General features: G+C 34.5%; 3 protein-coding genes across 3 annotated transcripts in view; 2 read left to right on the top strand and 1 right to left on the bottom strand.

Annotated features, from left to right (window-relative positions):
* The first annotated feature begins 12,395 nt into the window (after positions 1-12,395).
* LOC120127590 (HVA22-like protein e) lies at positions 12,396-13,475 on the top strand. Its single transcript, XM_039145445.1, has 5 exons — positions 12,396-12,534; positions 12,635-12,661; positions 12,742-12,864; positions 12,956-13,115; positions 13,203-13,475. Exons 1-5 carry the CDS (start codon positions 12,488-12,490, stop codon positions 13,221-13,223), a joined length of 378 nt encoding a protein of 125 aa, XP_039001376.1. The 5' UTR covers positions 12,396-12,487; the 3' UTR covers positions 13,224-13,475.
* Positions 13,476-14,455: 980 nt separating this feature from the next.
* LOC120127591 (HVA22-like protein e) lies at positions 14,456-15,249 on the top strand. The gene is made up of 4 exons (XM_039145446.1): positions 14,456-14,685; positions 14,778-14,804; positions 14,906-15,016; positions 15,096-15,249. Exons 1-4 carry the CDS (start codon positions 14,639-14,641, stop codon positions 15,247-15,249), a joined length of 339 nt encoding a protein of 112 aa, XP_039001377.1. The 5' UTR covers positions 14,456-14,638.
* Positions 15,250-15,512: 263 nt separating this feature from the next.
* Positions 15,513-19,737, bottom strand: part of LOC120127554 (SWI/SNF complex subunit SWI3A-like) — a 44,096-nt gene continuing 39,871 nt past the window's right edge. The window contains exons 2-8 of the mRNA XM_039145423.1: positions 18,413-18,544; positions 17,787-18,310; positions 16,879-17,373; positions 16,558-16,712; positions 16,399-16,448; positions 15,994-16,157; positions 15,513-15,911 (exon numbers count right to left, since the gene is read on the bottom strand). Of these exons, the coding sequence (XP_039001354.1) occupies positions 15,714-15,911; positions 15,994-16,157; positions 16,399-16,448; positions 16,558-16,712; positions 16,879-17,373; positions 17,787-18,310; positions 18,413-18,544 (1,718 nt within the window). The 3' untranslated portion in view covers positions 15,513-15,713. The remainder of the gene's footprint in view (positions 15,912-15,993; positions 16,158-16,398; positions 16,449-16,557; positions 16,713-16,878; positions 17,374-17,786; positions 18,311-18,412; positions 18,545-19,737) is intronic.

Below are 19,737 nucleotides of genomic sequence, written 5' to 3'. Positions count from 1 at the left end.
GTAGATGACTGCTCTAGATATACTTGGGTTCTATTCTTAAGTACTAAAGATGAAGCATTAGAAAAATTCATCACGTTTTCAAAAGTAATCCAAAACGATAAAGGTTACTCTATAACTAGTGTTAGGAGTGATCATGGCACTGAATTTGAAAATCTTGGATTTACTGAGTTTTGTAATTCTAATGGTATTAGTCACAATTTTTCAGCACCTAGAACCCTTCAACAAAATGGAGTTGTTGAGAGGAAAAATAGAACTTTAGAAGAAATGGCTAGAACCATGCTTTGTGAAAATAATTTGTCAAAATATTTTTGGGCGGAAGCCACAAATACCACTTGTTATATTAAAAATCGAGTAATGATTAGGTCAATTTTAAAGAAAACTCCATATGAAATTTTCAAAAATAAAAAGCCTAACAGTAGCTATTTTCATCCTTTTGGATGTAAATGTTTTGTTTTAAACAACGGTAAAGAGAACCTTGGCAAATTTGATGCTAAAAGTGATGAAGGATTTTTTCTGGGTTATTCCTTAAATTCTAAAGCTTATAGAGTATTTAATAAAAGAACTTTAGTTGTAGAAGAGTCTATACATGTTGTTTTTGATGATAATCCCCTTCCGAGGAAGGATTCTTGTGTGAATGATGATGTAGGTGTTATAAATACAAATGACGTTAGACATGACGTTGGAGAACCATCATCAAAGGAAGAAACAAAAAATGAGGAAACTCATGATCCTGTTGAGAATCCAACCATTGAAGAAAGGGAAGTATCTTATCCAAGAGAGTAAAACTATGTCAAGGATGGTGAAATTATAGGTGATCCATCCAAAGGGGTAACAACTCGATCTTCTCTTAGAAATATTTGTAATTATGTTGCATTAATTTCATGCATAAAGCCTAAGAATATTAAAGAAGCATTAAAAGATGAACATTGGATTATGGCTATGTAAGAAGAATTAAATCAATTTGAGAGAAGTAAAGTATGGACATTAGTTGAAAGACCTAGTAATAAATCTACTGTAGGTACTATATGGGTATTTAGGAATAAGCTTGATGAGAGTGGTAATATAGTGAGAAACAAGGCTAGACTTGTTGCTCAATGGTATACTCAAGAAGAGGGCCTAGACTATGATGAAACATACGCTCCCGTAGCTAGGATAGAAGCAATTAGAATGTTATTAGCATTTGCATGTTTTCATTAATTTAAATTATATCAAATGGATGTTAAAAGTGCATTCTTAAAAGGTTTTATAAAAGAAGAAGTGTATGTGGAACAACCTCCAGGTTTTGAAGATTCAAAATTTTCGGATCATGTTCTTAAATTGACAAAAGAACTTTATGGTTTAAAACAAGCTCCAAGAGCTTGGTATGAAAGATTTTCAAATTTTTTAATTGAAAAAGGTTTTTCAAAAGGGAAGGTTGACACTACATTGTTTTTAAAGCATAAAGGTAAAGATTTATTAGTAGTTCAAATTTATGTTGATGATATAATATTTGGTTCTACTAATGATGTTCTTTTCCAAGAATTTTCCAAGCTAATGCAAAGTGAATTCGAAATGAGCATGATGGGGGAGCTCTCATTTTTCTTGGGACTCCAAATCAAGCAAAGAAAAGATGGCATCTTCATCAATCAAGCTAAGTATGTCAAAGATATGCTCAAGAAGTTTGGACTGGAAAATGGCAAACCTCATGACACTCCAATGAGCTCTTCAACAAAGCTTGACTTAGATGAAGGAGGTAAATGTGTATATGTTAAATTATATAGGTCAATGATTGGATCTCTACTTTATCTAACTGCAAGTAGACCGGACATTATGTTTAGTGTTTGCTTATGTGCTAGATTTTAATCATGCCCTAAGGAATCACATTTACTAGCTGTTAAGAGAATCTTTAGATACCTGAAGGACACTCATAGTTTAGGACTTTAGTATCCTAGAGACTCTAGCTTTAGCTTGCATGCTTTTTCTGATGCGGATTATGGAGGATGCAAATTAGATAGGAAAAACACCTCCGGTACTTGCCAATTCCTTGGAAATATGCTGATTTCTTGGTTTTCAAAGAAACAAAATTGTGTTGCATTATCTACCACTGAAGTCGAATACATTTCAGCTGGTAGTTGTTGTGTACAAGTTTTATGAATGAAACAACAACTTTTTGATTATGGAATTGAAGTTGGTATCATTCCTATCAAGTGTGACAATACTAGTTCTATTTGTCTCACTAAAAATCCCATCCAACACTCTAGAAGTAAGCACATTGAAATAAGACATCACTTCATTAGAGACCATGTCACTAAGGAAGATGTAGTTCTAGAATTTGTTGATACTTTGCACCAATTAGCGGATATCTTTACAAAACCTTTAGACAAGGAAAGATTTTGGACACTTAGGAGAGAATTAGGTTTAACCAACCTATCTTCACTTAGTGTTTAAAATAATTTTAGCACTTTTAAGACTAAATGAAAAATGCTAATTTTTAATTGCATTCATTGCTATTAGTTAGGGGGGTTTATGATTCTTGATGAAAAATTAATTTTATGTTCAAAAATCGTTTAAAGAATAACTTGATTATTTGAACATGATTAATTTTCAATATATGAGTTGCCAATACCACTAGAGAAAATTAATTTAGCATTTTATGTGTTTAAAATCAGATTTTAGTATTTTGGTACAGATGGAATCGATACCCCCATGAGGGAACCGATTCCCCCCACAGGGGAATCGATACCCCCTGGGGTTCTGGATTTTAACACGGGCATAACCCTTAAATCCTCAAAACCTTCTCTTTTTCTTCCTTCCGCCGTTTCTCCTCTCTAACCTCTCAAATCTCCATTTTTGCCTCAAATCATTGGTTTTAATCGGAATTCACTTCAAATATCATCTTCTAAACTTGCTATCATCATTAAAATCGTGCAAACAACATCAAAATCCACTCAATCTCATCCTTCAAGGTAAAATTTTCTAAACTCTCTATTTCATCAATTTATGAACATAAAACTAGTTTTAATTAGTTCTAGGTTGAACTTTAGATCGGGCATTGATTGTTTAGTGATTAGAAACTAGATATTACAACTAATTTCATCAAAAACACAAGAATTTTCCAAAATATTTAAAATTTTCGAAATAAAAAAAATTGTATTTCAAATTATTGTGTTTTGATTGAATTATGTTGTTGTTATGAAAACTATACATACATTGTTTTTCAAAATCTTATTTTTCAAATAGTTTTCAAAAACTTTGCCCATTAGAATTGAATTAGAGAACCTTGAAATATTGAGGACTCAATTGAGTTTTGGGATTAATTGAATTGCATACATGTGTTTTCTAAATTGTAGGTTATCCATCCTATTCTGATTTCCTAAACCGTGTCCAATCCTAAACGTGCTAGGTCATCATCTAGTCGCTCACACCGTCAACCAAATCCACCTCCAAATCCTCATCCTATTCCTGAAAATCCAATTCCTAATCCTAATCACATTGATCCTAATTTGACTATCCAAAACTCATGCTTCAATCATCCTGGTCCTAGAAATCATCGTTTTTGGTATTATCAATATTTCGACTCTTACAAAATTAGAGAAGAATATATCCCTTCTCGTCAAGCTATGTTAGATATTAATTTTAAATATCTTCCTCTTTTACAGGAGTGGAAATTTGATAAACCTTTTGATCTTGAACCCATTGTCTACCATCAACTTGTTAGTATTTTCTATTCTTATGCCGTTTGTGTTAAAAACCGAACTGAAACCAAAACCATAGGAATTCGTTCCTACCTCCTATGACAATTCTTATATACTGACTCGGCTTACATAGCCAATGCATTCGGATTAGATAATGATGGTATTTCAAATGAGAAACAAATCTTAGGATCTCGTTATAAAAGAAGGGATAGTGCAAGTGTCTTAGACCTTCATGAATGTTTTCTTCATCTAATGATTTCTTGGTGGTTTCGACCATCCGGAGGTCGTTATTCTACTCTTAGAGCCTTGGATCTTTGGTGGTTACATTATTTTGAAAACGGTATTAAAATAAATCTACCTCAGATCATTTTTGCTAAAATTGTTGAAACCGTAAACCTTGTTCCTAACAAGAAACTCTGTTCATGTCTAGTTTACGGTTGCATTTTGAGTAACCTATTTTCTAAAGCCGAGCTTAGAGTTGGTCTAGATGCCTCCTTTCCTCTAAAGAAACAAATTAATCTTCTTTCCTTAACGAGAGCGGGATGAATAAAGGATAAAGAAACCGATGAATGGATTCGATCGTCTGAACATACTCCGGGAGCTAGTTCTTCACGAGCTCAACCAGAAGCTGACGATGATCCCGAGCTTCAACAATTAGTGCGAGACATCGATGAAGCCGAAGATGAGCCTGAGCAGCCCGAGGAGCAAGCACAACAAACGCATCAAATGCCTTCATATTTTCAATCCTTTATGGAGACATTCGATTTCCGATATGCTACCATGGATCCGCACTTTACTTCTATAGAGTCCCATTTATCCACAATGGGAGCTCAACAATTAGAAATTCTTCGGGAGATGCGTGCAAACAACGAAGCAACCAACGCGCGTATTAATGAACTCACTCACGAAATGGCCGCTATGCGAGCTCGTTTTCCTCCTCCTGATCCGGATGTTTGATTCTATGCTTAGTTTTAAAACTTTAAACTAAAAGATTATTGCTTGAACATTTTGAATATTTTGGAATGTTTGATTTTGAGGATTGTTAGACTTTGGATTTGTTTGGACGTTTGAGCTTATATATTTGGCTTAGTTAAGTTTATTGCATCATTTACATCATTTTAGCAATATGACCAATTTTGCATGTCACATTAATTATGAATATTGATTATGAAACTAATGGCTAACATTTCTCTTGATTGTGATCTTAGCAGCTTAAACTATATTCAATTGGCTAAATGATTTCAAAACCTTGTTTAAATTCTTTACAACTGTTTTTTTAATTTAACAAAAAGGGGGAGAAGTGTTAAATGTTTTAAAAGAGGAGTAAGTGTTAAAGTAAGGGGGAGTAATTTTCAAAAACGTCGGTTTTTTATTTCAAAATCTTAAAATTACTAAAATGTTTTGTTATATCAAAAAGGGGGAGATTGTTGAAAACATTTTGATATTTTGATATAAAAAATTAAGTTAAATGAATTTTAAGATTGTGCAATAAAGGTTTTCTAAGTATATTCGATATAATTATTCGAATATCAAAACATTACTCTAAATCTTTCAAAAATCATTTTTAATCCTTACTCAAGTGTAAAATTAAGTTTTAATCTTAAAACAATTTCAAAATAATTTTACAAAGTATTTCGAACCATTTCAAAGCCAAAAATTCCATATTGCTCAGAGGGAACCGATTCCCCCCTTAATGGTTTGGCTCCGAGAATCCCAGTATGCTCGGAGGGAACCGATTCCCCCCCAGGGGGTACCGATTCCCCCCCTGTGTAACGGTCGAAATATTTGAATTTTACACTTAGGGAACCGATTCCCCATAGGGGGTACCGATTCCCCCCACGCTCTAAGTTGTTTTATTAATTGTTTTCACACTAAAACGGCTATATTATCTTCTCTAATCATCCCCAACGTTCAGAAGTGATTCAAGGTGTATTTAAGCAAGCTTAGAAGCCATTGATCAAAAACAAGAAATATCAAGCAACTAGAATTAAGAGAGAATCAAAGAGAAAGCATCAAACCTCAAGTTTGAGCATTTCAAGCCTATTTTTCATTCAATATTCATCTTGCTTTCAAGAACACTTATTGTGCTCAATTGTATTCATTTTTGAGTGTTCTTTTCTTTGTTCTAGAATTGTGCAAACAATCTACCTTGTGAGGATTTCCTTGTAAGTTTGCAAATTTGTATTGTTCTCTTTGGGAGAGAGTGTTCTCAAGAATTTGGGGTATAATTCTTGAGAGTTTGTAAGGTTACTCTTTGCCCTCAAAAGAAAGACAAATTAGTGAATTTGTGGAAAATCCTTAGTGTGGATAGCTAAGGTAGTGGGCGTAGACTTTGGTTGAGAAAGTCGAACCACTCTAAATCGCTGTACAATTTCTTTCAATTTTCTGTAAAAGCTTCCACCAAAATTTTTATTGCCAATTCACCCCCTCTTGGCCAATTCCGTCAATCGATTAACTCAACAACCTCATCAGGGTCTTTGTCTTGACGTGTTTGTGAGCAAGCTGTTATCACATGAGAGCATGAATAGGGCTATAAATGAGACGAGACAGATCGCAAGCTATTCGAGATCGACTCAATCAAGGCTCGATAAATACTCGAATCGAATGGACTCAACTCGAGTTCTTAACGAGCTGAAACGAGTTACTCGAAAAGCTTGTGAACAGCTCGAAAATATAATATATTAAGATTTTATTTAAAAAAATAAATTAATAATAATATTAATATTTATATATTGATTTTTTTTTACAAAAAATACAATAAGATTTAATGTATTTAAGGTTCATGTTCAAGTTTGAGTTTGAGGCTTTAATCGAGTTAAGTTTAAGAATTTTTTTTCATTTCGAGCCTTTTCGAGCTGCTCACGAGCTTCAGTTCAGGATTTCGAGTTCGAGTCGAGCTTGAAAATTTTAAGCTCGTGAGTTTTCGAGTCGAGTCGACCTCCATTTCAGAGTTTTCGAGTCGAGTCGAGATCAGCAATACTCGAGCTCGACTCGGCTCGTTTATACCCCTAAGCATGAATACTTCAGAGCTTGAAAAAACCCGCAATCGCACGTTTTGTCTCGTAGATTTACTCTTAACGACACAATTTCAATCCCTTGAAGAGGTCGCGACAACTCTGTGACACGAAACATTTCATGTCTTCTAGAGAAGCTTGTTACAGACATTCCATTTGATGCATCAATTTTTTTTGTAGATCTGCAACTAATCTAGGGTGATAGACATGATCGTCTTGCATCCAGGTTTGAGTTTATCCCCCGAGCTTCGCAAAAAACGCCCCAAACGAAAATATGTAGTTTTTACTAAAGCCGCTACAGGTAAGTGGCGTGCACTCTTTAAGGTTGAATTGATTGCCTCAGCCAAGTTGGTCGTCATGTGTCCATATCGATATCCACCATCATATGCCTCCGTCCATATTTCTTTATTGATGAGGCTGATGTAATCGTATCCTTCCTTGTTTTTCTCCCACAAATCTTGAAGCATTGATTCAAACGTTTGAGGAAGTAGTTCGTAACCTGATAAAAAAATGTATAACTTACTAACTTGCTTTCTTTGCAAAACTAAAATGATCGAAAGAAAACAAACTACATCAGTTTCACTTAGACATGCGCACAATTAATTGACGCTCATCATTCTTCTTGTACCTTCTGTGGTAGTTCGCAACAATGTGTCGGAGACAATACCCATGTTGTACAAAGGGTGGTTGCCACATTGGACCCAAAGACTTCATTGCTGCTTTAATCCCAGCTCTGCGATCTAAAATGACACAAATTTTTTCCCTCGTGATAACATGTGCACGTAAGTTTCGGAGGAAAAAAACCCAAGAATCTGTATCTTCTCCTTCAACAAGAGAAAAACAATTGAAAGAATGTTGTGATTGCCATCTTGGACAACTGTCAATTATAAAACTTGCTTGTATTTTCCATACAAGAAAGTCCCGTCGATCTGGACCACAGGCTTGCAATATTTGACAGCATTAACGTATTGTGGGTAAGTCCAAAAAACCCGGTAGAATTGGCATCGATCGTGAAGAACTCGATCATTATGGTATGCATAGGAGGTTTCAAAGTCCACAATTATCCCATGATTCAACCTCTGCATCAGCCTAAACCAGCCTGGAAGTTCGTTATAAGATGTATCACATTCGCCATGAAGTTTGACAATGACATTTTGTTTTACCAACCAAGCTTTTTTATAGGAGACAGTGTACCCATACTGCGATTGTATAACTGAAATCAACACAGCAACAACTATATGAGAGTTTACTTTTACTAGGGGTGTAAACGAGCCGAGTCGAGCTCGAGTATTGCTGAGCTCGACTCGACTCGACTCGAAAACTCTGAAATGGAGCTCGACTCGACTCGAAAACTCGTGAGCTTAAAATTTTTAACTCGAACTCAAAATCTTGAACTGAAGCTCATGAGCAGCTCGAAAAGGCTCGAAATGAAAAAAAAATCTTAAACTTAACAAGATTGAATCCTCAAACTCAAACTCAAACCTGAACCTTAAATACATGAAAACCTTATTGTATTTTTTTAAAAAATCAACACATAAATGTTAATATTATAAATAATTTATTTTTTTTTTAAAATAAAATCTTAATATATTATATTTTCGAGCTACTCACGAGCTTTTCGAGTCGAGTATCAAGTAGCTCATTTCGGCTCGTTAAGAATTCGAGTCGAGATCGAGTTCGAGTCGAGTCCATTCGATCTGAGTATTTATCGAGCATGGACCGAGTCGATCTCGAGTAGCTCGCGATTTGTCTCATCTCATTTACAGCCCTAGCTTTTATCATGGGCATGATGGCTTGACATATCACTTCAGAGTCCAAGTTGGGATGATCTTGGTTGACCTCTCCAGCACAACATGTGAGAGGACCGTTGTATACTGTTAGTTCCCATTTGTTGTTTTTCCTCTTCCTCTTCGATACATGAACCATCTAATTACATCCGTTTTCGCGTCGGGCATAGTAGCATACATATTTTTCTGTCGTGGAGTGGTCGACTCTCGATTGAACATAATTACGTATATTGTAATTTTTATAGCCATCATCGCTTATTCTTTGCTTGAAAACTCCATGCCTAAAGATAACTCACCATTATTTATTGATGAGTAATATCCATAATTACCGAGATGAGGCATATCCGTAAATTCTGGCCCGTATATTGCACCATAATCAGCTTCATACATGTGTGCTGAGGGTCAGTTTGTGCCACATTTAATGGAATTTCATCTACATTATCATCATCATCGGAGTTGAATTGCGGTGATTATGGGTGAATGAATAGTCCAGTCTCAGTACCATCCACACCAGGATCACGAAGCGGTTCTTCTGGTGGAGATAATGGTTCCTCCATGCTCTCCACATTTAGGTCGAAGAACCTACTACTTGCACGTCTTCCCCTTGAACTAGAAGGAATATCGACAATATCGACATTGAAATCGAAAAAGCTCAGAGTGGAATGCCTCCCCCTAGAGCTTGAAGCCATCGTGTCAAATAAAAACTACACAGATTGTTGCGTCGGTGGCATCTCCATATTAAGGTCAAAGAAATTTGCAGATGAATGCCTTCCCTTTGAACTGGACGCAATGTTTCCATACGGATTGTTCGTGGACCCACCTCGGTACATATCGTAAGGAGTTGCGGATGAATGTCTCCCCATTGAAGTTGATGTGACGACACCATGATGCAGATTTCCCATCATGGCGTTAAAATCATTACACATTACTGTAGTCAGGCTGTCAACTTGATCAACTTGTTCAGCCAACCCATAGTGGGAGCTTAATGTCTGACCCGAACAGCATGCACTTGAACAAACTTTGCATACATCTCAATATCGTCGTCTGAATAATTACTTTGAGAATCAGCCATCATTTCAACATCATCATTGTTTGATAGTTCGAACGTTATATAAGTTAATGGCAACAATGATGTTGGAAATTTGTACTGCAACGACGACATTATTCTACTACTTCCAACATGAACCTTCCTCGAAATCTTCGTTATCAGCTCCTCAAGAGTTTTGTTTCTCTTGAATGATATTTTAACACGCTCATTTGATATGAAAACAACGTTGGTTTCATCTTCTTAAATTTCTCCATCATAATAAACAATAGTTGAAAGTCGCGACATTCTTAGAGTTTAAAAGTGCGACAATATTATATCTGTAAAAAAACAATTGAAACAAACCTGATTAAATAAATAATATATGAACGAAAATATAACACAATAATTTTTTTACACATAAACGTAAATAATTTAAATAATATAATTTTATATTATTACCTGCACCGCAAAAATATTTCGACGTATGCTCACGTTTTCCCCTTGATATAGCATAGAAATTAATTGAAAATAATTACTATAATATTTTTCAAATAATCATAATAAACAATAAGTATAATAAAAAAATATTTTAACAAAATTACTTTATAACGAAAGATTGAACGAACTTTTGAATCAAATATAAGAGGATTGTCGGGTGTTATTTACTGGTTGAAAGGATTGTTATATTAATTGTTGAGAGGGAATTATGAGAGAGTTTACAGGGAAAGGGTTATTTATAGCCGAGAGATGATGCTTTAAAGTCGAGAGGTCCAGGTAAATTATGCAAGGCGCAGTCCCTGCATCGCGCCTTGCATTATGCTTGTCTGATAATCGCAGTCTCTGCCCCACACTATAGCCCTACATGGCGTAAGGCGCGCCGTAGGGGCCGCGCTTTAGACACGTGTGTCCATGTCAGCATAAGGCGCGCCCCCTGAAGCGCGCCTTACCCCACGTGGCGCCTGATCAACGTAAAGCGCGGGACAGGTGGCGCGCCTTACTGCAAAGAGTGTTAGATTGGGAAAAATAGTCTAAAGGGTGCCTGACAGGAAATTAAAGAGGAAAAGGGTGATTTATCGGGAAAATCGCCTACTAAAAATAAAATAAAAAATAGTTTTTTTTAGTGTGTCATTTATCTTTTTTTGTCTTTAATATTTGACGGTGATATCAATTTTAATGTTAGTTATCGATTGTCGGTATTATTTATTATTTTTTATATTGTATATTTATTTTCTTTTTTTTATTCTCAATAAGATTGCATATGTTGTACGTTTTCTTATGTCTTTATGACACTTTTTTTAAAAAAAAATTTGGGCATATTTTTTTATTTCTTGGTCATATTTTTATTTATCTTTTTTCTAAGTGTTGATTTGACATAGTCACAACTAATCAAGATGGAGCTTATATAATATATTGTGCTCTTCCCTGTTTTGGACCCTCGAATTAGATTTGAATACCTGATTTACATTTGTGGATAACTTTTCATGTCGCTCGAGTCTGATTTATAGTTTGTCGGGGTCTTTCAATAGTTTGATCTATTTTTGTAGTTTATTTGTCGATGCGATCATATCTCTTTGTATCTATCTTTGTTCGAGTTTTTTGTTATATTTAATCTTTCATTATATGATCTTTATTTGATCTTAAGTTGATAGTTATGTTTCAATGATTATAAATTTTTTTTCTAATTATGTGTTTAATTTATGATTGTGATTGTAAATCTTTATTGTAATTTGAGATATTTTCTATTTTAAATATAATTAGTTGTTTCTTTCAAAAAAAATTTATATAACATTCGTTTACTATTTGTTGATATATGTTATATCGGTTTGTTTATATTAACGATCAAATTTATTTATTGAATTGTTTATTTGTGTTTATGAATAAGTTCGTTTACTCGATTCATTTATACCCCATGAGTGACTTTTTTTACTTAAATATTATATTTAATAATATTAAGTTATTTTAATCTAATGTAATAACAAAATTAGTCTCTACTATTTGTGCAAATAATTATTTTATCTTTTATTTTTTAAACATTTTATTTAAAATAACTCTAGTATGATAATAATTATTAGTTAATTAAATATCAACATATATTATCGGCATAGTAATTTTACATATATTTAATTGATGACGTAGTATACATTACATCATAATTTTATAACGTGATATGCACTACATTATTATCTTAAACGATAAATTAATATCATCAGTTGTTTACAATTTATCTCTTTTAATTTAAAAAGAAAAAACCAAATCGAAACTACCCAGACAATTATTTGAAGCTTTAGAACAGTAATCTTTTGAGTGGCAGTAAGCATACGACTCTCAGCCAGATGTGAAACCAGAAACCGAAACAAATAGATTGCTTACAGTTTAAATGAGAATCTCAAACTCACGTAAGATCCTTGGCTTTTGTCTTTTGTCTTTTGAATTGAATAGATGAGAAAGATAACCTCGTTGCAACGTTAACAAATCAACATGTTTAAATAGAATAAAACGAATTTATTAATATATCAAAAATTATATAAAAATAAATGTTTTAAATATGATAATTTGTTTAATCTCCACTTGTACCTGCAGGCATCGAAAACCCCAAAACATAAACAAATGTGGAATAGCGTGACTCGGATTCTCCAAGTCGAAGAAAGGAGGAAGAAACAAAAGAGACAAAAACCTGCACTCATACATTAGGTTCCATGGTGTTTGTCACCGAAAAAGCGTTTTGATTGGATCGTAGATCAATGATTCATATAATCTATGAACCTGGACGGTGGTTATTCTACTTCCACACGTCCAAGGCAGAATCAGATACTGCTCCTCTTCTTGCCACCTGGTACTCTGTCCCGTCATGGTGTCTTGTCTGTAAAAACCTGTCCCTCTTTCGTCTTATGTTTCAACTAACAACAAACGCAAGTGCTCTCTCGTCGTTACCATCTTTATAACTTCACACGTTCTCTCAGTTCTTTGGAAGCCAACATTCAAAGCATGAGTCGTTTCTGGACTTTCCTCACAAGCCTTCATTCATTAGCCGGGTATGTTTTTTCACTCTTTTCATCATAATTAAATAACCTTTTCTTGATTATTATTTTTTTTTGGCATTTGGTGAATTGAAACAGTCTTTGATGTTTGCAGGCCCTTGGTGATGTTGCTGTATCCATTGTAAGAAAAAAGATGGAATATTTTTTGTTGGTTTTTATTGTTTTAAACATTTCTTTAGTTAATTCTTGTTCGTGTGTTAGATATGCATCGGTTATAGCAATAGAGAGTCCAGGAAAGGAAGACGATGAACAATGGCTTGCTTATTGGATCCTATATTCATTTCTGACTTTAACAGAGATGGTGTTTGAATCCGTCTTAGAGTGGTAACAGCTTAACAAAATCTGTTAATATTATAATCTTTATTTATATTAATTGGTTAATGGAGTATTATGTTTTCATTAATGGAAACTGTAGGATACCTATTTGGTACTCGGCGAAGCTATTGTTCATAGCATGGCTGGTTTTGCCGCAGTTCAAGGGAGCCACTTTCATATACGAAAGGCTTGTGAGGGAACAGATTGTTAAATATGGGATTTTGAGAGGCCGTCATCCTGATGGGAAGGGCAAGAAGAAAGTATGCTAACAGAATCTGATTGTGCATTCGACAGATTCTATATTTGTATCAGACATTTATTCGGAATTTGTTTATATGGATTTGCAGGGGGAACAAGAGGCTTCCTGAGGAAAAAAGGATGGATCTTGCGTTCCTTTGCTTGCTTCCTACTTCAAGCTCTGATACTGGTTGTATAACATGGTTAGCTTCTGCACAAGTTTCTGGGTTTTAGATCTTTGAGTACGTGTTGTAGTCATTAGCAATGGAATGATTATGAAAAAGAAGAAGAAGCTGTGATTATGTTTGCAGTAATCCAATGTTCAAGTCTCAAAAGTAGCGGCATCTATACGCCATATGTAAGTACATTAATTTTAATGTCCTTCAAAATTTAACACCCTCGAAGAAACAAAACACCAATAATTTTATCGTGGCTTAAGAACAAATTTTATATAATAGATCTAATTTATCATTTCGATTATATAATTTTTTATATCAATTTAGCCATCGAAGTTGTTTACAATGTTGATCTTAACCCTCGAAGTCTGTTTTAACTAACAAAATCATTAGTTTTTTGTGTTTAGCAATCAATTTTTAAATTAGTTAATATTATTGATGTGGATGATTTCTATTAAAAAATAAAATATTTAAATATTACTAAATACAACGATTAAATTTTTTTCAAAATTTTAATATAATCCTAAATATCACTAAAATAAATAATAAAATTTTAAAAATTTGTTTTAATTGTTGAGTTTAATAAATATTTTAACATAATTCTTAATCTATAGATGTGGAAGACTTATAGTTTTGTTATTTAAAAAGATCAATGAACTTCGAGAGCTGGGATGATCACGTAAATAATTTCGAGAGTTAAATTAATGTATAAATTCATAAAGACGAAAATGATATATAAAATTTATTACAGGAGCAAAAGTACCCAATTCATTTTTTCAACTTCAAAATCAGTTTAAATAGATAAAGTTTGCGACTTTAATATTTGCTCTGTTCTTATTTTACAACAATTAACAAAGAAAGATGATTGTAGACATTGATTTTAGTAGGCAAACCAGGGCTTACATCCATTCAAAATAAAACCAAACCAGTCCTAAATCTATACCCAACACCCAAACTGGGTGTAAAGGGATACAACTGTAATATTAACGATATCGATGAAATTAATAATTAAGAGATCATTATTATTTTTTGTTCTGATTTTGAATATCGTATATGTGAAATATAAAAAATACATTTTCTTTTATCTTTAAGTTTATTTAATAGCTACGTTGGATTGATAAGCTCCCTGTATTAACATTGGCGGTTTGGGGCTAATTGATAAGTGAAGAAATCGACATTGTTGGCCGGAAATGAAACAATCTTTAATCTCTACTTGCCGCACGTCCAAGGCAGTATCCGATACTGCTGCTTCTCCTCTTGCCGCCTGGTACGCTATCCCCACATGGTCGTGTATGAAGTTCTGTCCCCTTTTTGCCATATAGATTTCAACCAACAACAAACACACCTTTCTGAAAGCCAAGAGTCTAAGCATGCGTCTTTTCTGGACCTTGCTCACAACCCTTCATTCACTAGCTGGGTATATATTTTTTTTCACTCTTTTCATCGTAATTAAATACCCTTCTCTTCATATTTTGCATTTGAACTGAAACTGCCTTATTATGTTTGCAGGCCTGTAGTGATGTTGCTATATCCATTGTAAGAATAAAAATGGTCTTTTTTGGGTGGTTTTTTTTTTTAATCATTTTGAACGTTTCTTTAGTAAAGTTCGACTTTTTTTTTTTTTGCTTGTGTATTTGATATTCATCGATTATGGAAATAGAGAGTCCAAACAGGGAAGACGATGAACAATGGCTTGCTTATTGGATCCTATATTCATTGCTGACTATAACAGAGATGGTGTTTGAGTGGTAACAGCTTAACAAAATTTGTTAATATCATATATTTATGTATATTAATTGGTTAATATTATATAAATGGGAATTGTAGGATACCTATTTGGTACAGGGTGAAGCTAGTGTTCATGGCATGGCTGGTTTTACAACAGTTCAGGGGAGCCTCTTTCATATACGAAAGGATCTCGAGGGAACAGATGATTAAATATGGGATTCTGAGACGCCATTCTCCTGATGGAAAGGGCTAATAGAGATTTGTGCAGCTCATCGTCCCAAAAAAATGTATGCTAATAAAATCTGGCATTCGAATATTCGATATTTGTATCTAACATTTATTCAGAATTTGTAGCTAATTGGTTTAAATATATTTTTTGATCGAGTAGATAGATATTATACTTTTAAGGTGAATGTCGGAATCCGAATTTACACAAGGTGTGACACCATGAACATCCTTGACTATTAGATCAATTAGTGTGATTTAAATATTTTATTTTTAGCTTCTACCAAAACGTTGAAACAATGAAGCTTTATCATGCAAAAGTTACAAATGGTTTTATTTAATTGCCCTTAATTCCTACTAACAACAGCAAAGTGAAGATATATAATTGCATTTATAGGGGTTTTAAGTAAAATAAACAAAAGCATCAACTGAAAAATCCTAAACTCTGATGTTATTGGCATCCGTTGCATCACTAAATTGACCTAAAACACGTTAACTTATGTTGCCGGTTTGTGATTGTACAGAACTGGGTTCCAACAATTTAGCCGTACCGGTATTATGCGTCGTTCGTAAGATATTAATCCGCTCGCCGAGGATATGCTCTTTGAATTCATCGATTGCGGCGTATTCCTTCTCCATTAGCAGCTCCGCATCCTCGCAATGCTTGACTTTAGACTGCAACTTCTTTAACTAAATTCAAGGCCAAATATTAGGCACGGGTTATGGCAACATTCAGTGAACGATGAAAGTGAAACAGATAACTTCAACCCACTTGTGCTTCAATTACGGTTGCGACTAAATGTTCAATCTCCCTCTCTTCCTGCAAAGCTAATAATTTGGCACGAGCAGCAGCTGCTCCGAGACCTGTTGCAACTGCCGCTCTAATTCGCAACGGTAAAGGTACATCACTATTTTTCAGATGTATCTCTTGAGATTCTGCAAGAGTGTATTTTCTCAGAAATTCTAATTATGACTAGGAATGAAGGGCAGGGGCTCCAATATAAGTATGCGATGTCTATGTGCTCAATGCTAAGTGACAACCCATATAAAAAACCAATATATCATTAACAAATAACTGGCAAGAAGCATTATGAACAACATCTACTTTTGATCCCATAAGCTGGCAAAAAAAAAAAAAAAAGCGATGTTGCAGTATTGTATCCAAAAGTATATATACCTGATGGACTAGACCTCTCCTGGATCTCTGATTCTCCGATAGCATCAGCTCTAAAACATAGAAGAGAATGAACACGTCAAAACGCCATAATGATGCAAAAGCTGACAGTAAATTTAGATACAAATGGAAAGAAAATAAGAATGAAAATATTTACACAACCTTAAAGTAGGAGATAGCGACCCGTTAGTTAAATCAATCTGATCACCATAAAATATTTCCCTCGGACATGACATTTCATCAGAAAGCATTGCAACTGCAGCTTCAGCTGCAGCAGCAGTGATTTGAGGGTCAACCATGGTAGAGATGCGAGCAACCTGTAGGAAACACAATCAATTATGTATAATCAAAATCTTCAAAGAATGCTTGTATTTATACATGCAACAAACTGAATATAAAGTCGGATAAAATGAAGACATCATGTATTAGTAAAATAGCCTGGTACAAAATTTTGAAGGATAAAACGTGGAGTAAAACTCTTACCTGCTTCATGAGAGAACTATCAGCATCTGAAATGGAAGCAGTGCGTTTTTTCTTCGATGGAGGTTCTTGATTCTCAGAATCCCCATTCTTTTCATTCTCAATTGTGCCATCATAACCTTGATCCTCGTTTATAATATTCTCTTGATGCTCGGATGAAGTGAGACAAACTGGTTTCATGCCAATCATGTTCATACTCGTACTGCTGGAATAGCCCCCTCCTTTGGCGGAATCAATCAAAGACTCACCAAAAGGCAGCTCAATGAGCTTTGTAATACAATCAAGTTTAGACTTGGTTTGAACGTTCTGAGCAACAAGATCCCAGTCGTCCCAGTGTTTCATGACAGAATCCAAGAGAAGAAGAGTTTCCTCTTCCGTCCAGACAACACCATTGGTCGCACTCTTCTCACTGCAATCTTTCAACTCGAAATCATCCATAGATTTACCCTCCCCATAATTTCCACTTTTGAAGCATTTAACGCAGACTACAAAATTAACCTGCAGATGCAATACATATATCACTCGACTCCAACACAAAAAATCAAGCTGACTACAAGGCTTCAACTTTGAGCAGGTAATTACAAACAACAAACATAGAGATAATATATATACACACATTGCCACACAGCTAAACTAGATAGGGTGTTGCAAATCAAACATGAATTCGGTAAGAAATGTAGCTAATAAAGCTTAGAAAAGAGACCAAGTTTAGAACAAGAAACATATGGTTACAAAATTACACATACAAAACCACTTTACTAGGAGAACTCGAACCCTCGTATCAAATGCTAAGCATAAATTGCCCATAAGCAAACCATTGTTCTTTGGGATAGTTCAGTGATAAAAACAATTTCAAACAAAAATTTAAGGCAAAATACCTTTCAAATTTTTATTAGAAAAAAAAGAATTACCTTTTTATATTCATAATACCCAGAATCACAATTATCTCCACAATTAGCACAATGCAACCTCTTCAAATCACCAAAAACATCAGAATACGAGGCCAAGTGAGGCAGCTGGACTCCACTCTCTTCAACCCCATCACCACTCTTCTTCCCCTTAACAACAGGCGCCAAAAGTGGCCGCAAGGAATTGGGAGTGGCGACGACCCGGACTCCGTTTGGAGCCCCGTCTTCGACCCGAACCCTATCATCGCTATCGGAACCTTGGCGGGGAGGAGGAGGAGCGACGAAGTTGATCAGACCCCAGGTTTCCAAGAAACGGAAAACCTTGTGGAGCAAAGTGACGTCGCCGATGAGGGATTTGCGGACTTCGGTAAAGGTGAGGCGGCGAGAAGGGTCTTCCCGGTATTTGTTGATGATGAAATCCCTGTACTCTTTGTACACTTTGGGGGTTCTCGAGATCGAGCTTCCTTCGAAGAATTCTTTCAATGCTTGCCTCTCTGTTTCGTGAATATCGTTCCAAGCAAACCAACCTATACGAAGAAGAAAGAGAAGAAAGAAAATGAGATTGATTTGTTAGGGTTTTGGGGGAAGGGGAATTAACGAATTGATTAAATAATTAGCTAGGGACTTACTGGAGTAGCTTGGTATGGTGTAGAGATCGAGCTCTGGTTCTTCCGGTCTAGTTGAATCCGGGTTCGGGTCATGTCGAGGCTTGTTCTCCATTCCCGGATCCTTGGTGAGTTTTGGAATTCGGATTTTGCTCTCTTATTATTGGCATCAATGTGGAGTAAGAATGGGCTTTTCTACTTCAACAGCAGCATACACTAATTTAAGTAACCGACCAATCAAAATGTAACATTGATCGTACTTGCATCTTGAGTTATTCATGTAATCATCAGGATCGTACTTGATAAATATTGAAATTGAATAGATTCAAATCGAACAAGATCTCAACTCGAATTCTTAATGAGTCGAAACTAACCACTTAATATTTGACTCGAAAAACTCGTAGGCAGCTTGAAAATATAATATATTAAGAATTTATTTTTTAAAAAAAAACTATTAATAATATTAAAATTTATATGTTGATTTTTTTAATACAATAAGGTTTTCATGTATTTAAGGTTTATGTTCGAGTTTAAGTTTGAAGGTTCAATTAAGTTAAGTTTAAGATTGTTTTCTTTTCATTTCGAGCTTTTACGAGCTTCAGTTCATGATTTCGAGTTCGATTCGAGCTTGAAAATTTTAAACTCGAGAGTTTTCGAGTCGATTCGAGCTCAACTCGACCCGTTTACACTGCCTACTTGCATTTACTTCTCATGTTTTTTCCTTATGAATTTATTTGAGGAAATGATCGAAATAATGTCTTTTAAAAAAATATTTACCAAATTAATCACCTCTGATACTATTTTCCAGACTATGCCAAAATGAACAGTACTTTAGAGTACTCCAACAAGACTGCATGGAGTCTTTACTTAAGTCTTAAAGACTCCAAAATTACTATAGTTTTTAGCTTTGGCAAAATTGAAAATATATGGATTATTGTGCATCTTCCGCTTGAAAAATTAAAATCACACGGTATTCCTGACGTCCTCTCTTTTACACTGTTGCAATTAGTCTAGATTATAAAATAATATGACGAGAGTCTTATATGGGGAATTTTCCCCCACTGCTATACATGAGTAAGAAAGCCAATTTATTTGTCCTTTTTCATTTTTAAGGATTTTTTCACATTAATTATTTTTTTATAAAAAAATTAATATTAACACCAAATGAATAACAACAACAATAACAATAATAATAGCTCGCATTAGGGAATTAATCATCGAAATAAAAAATGTGAAAGAAGTACAAATCAAATTATCTCAATGGTTAAATGAATGATTGTTATCCTTAGAGGTAACGAGTTTAAGCACCATGGACTGCAATAATATGATTGAACATTCATTGTTAAATG

The sequence above is a fragment of the Hibiscus syriacus genome, unplaced genomic scaffold (genome assembly GCF_006381635.1).
Source record: "Hibiscus syriacus cultivar Baekdansim isolate YM2019G1 unplaced genomic scaffold, ASM638163v2 tig00110469_pilon, whole genome shotgun sequence".
Taxonomy (NCBI): domain Eukaryota; kingdom Viridiplantae; phylum Streptophyta; class Magnoliopsida; order Malvales; family Malvaceae; genus Hibiscus; species Hibiscus syriacus.
Note: the sequence above shows the minus strand (reverse complement) of the source record. Positions and strands in the feature narration are given on the sequence as shown.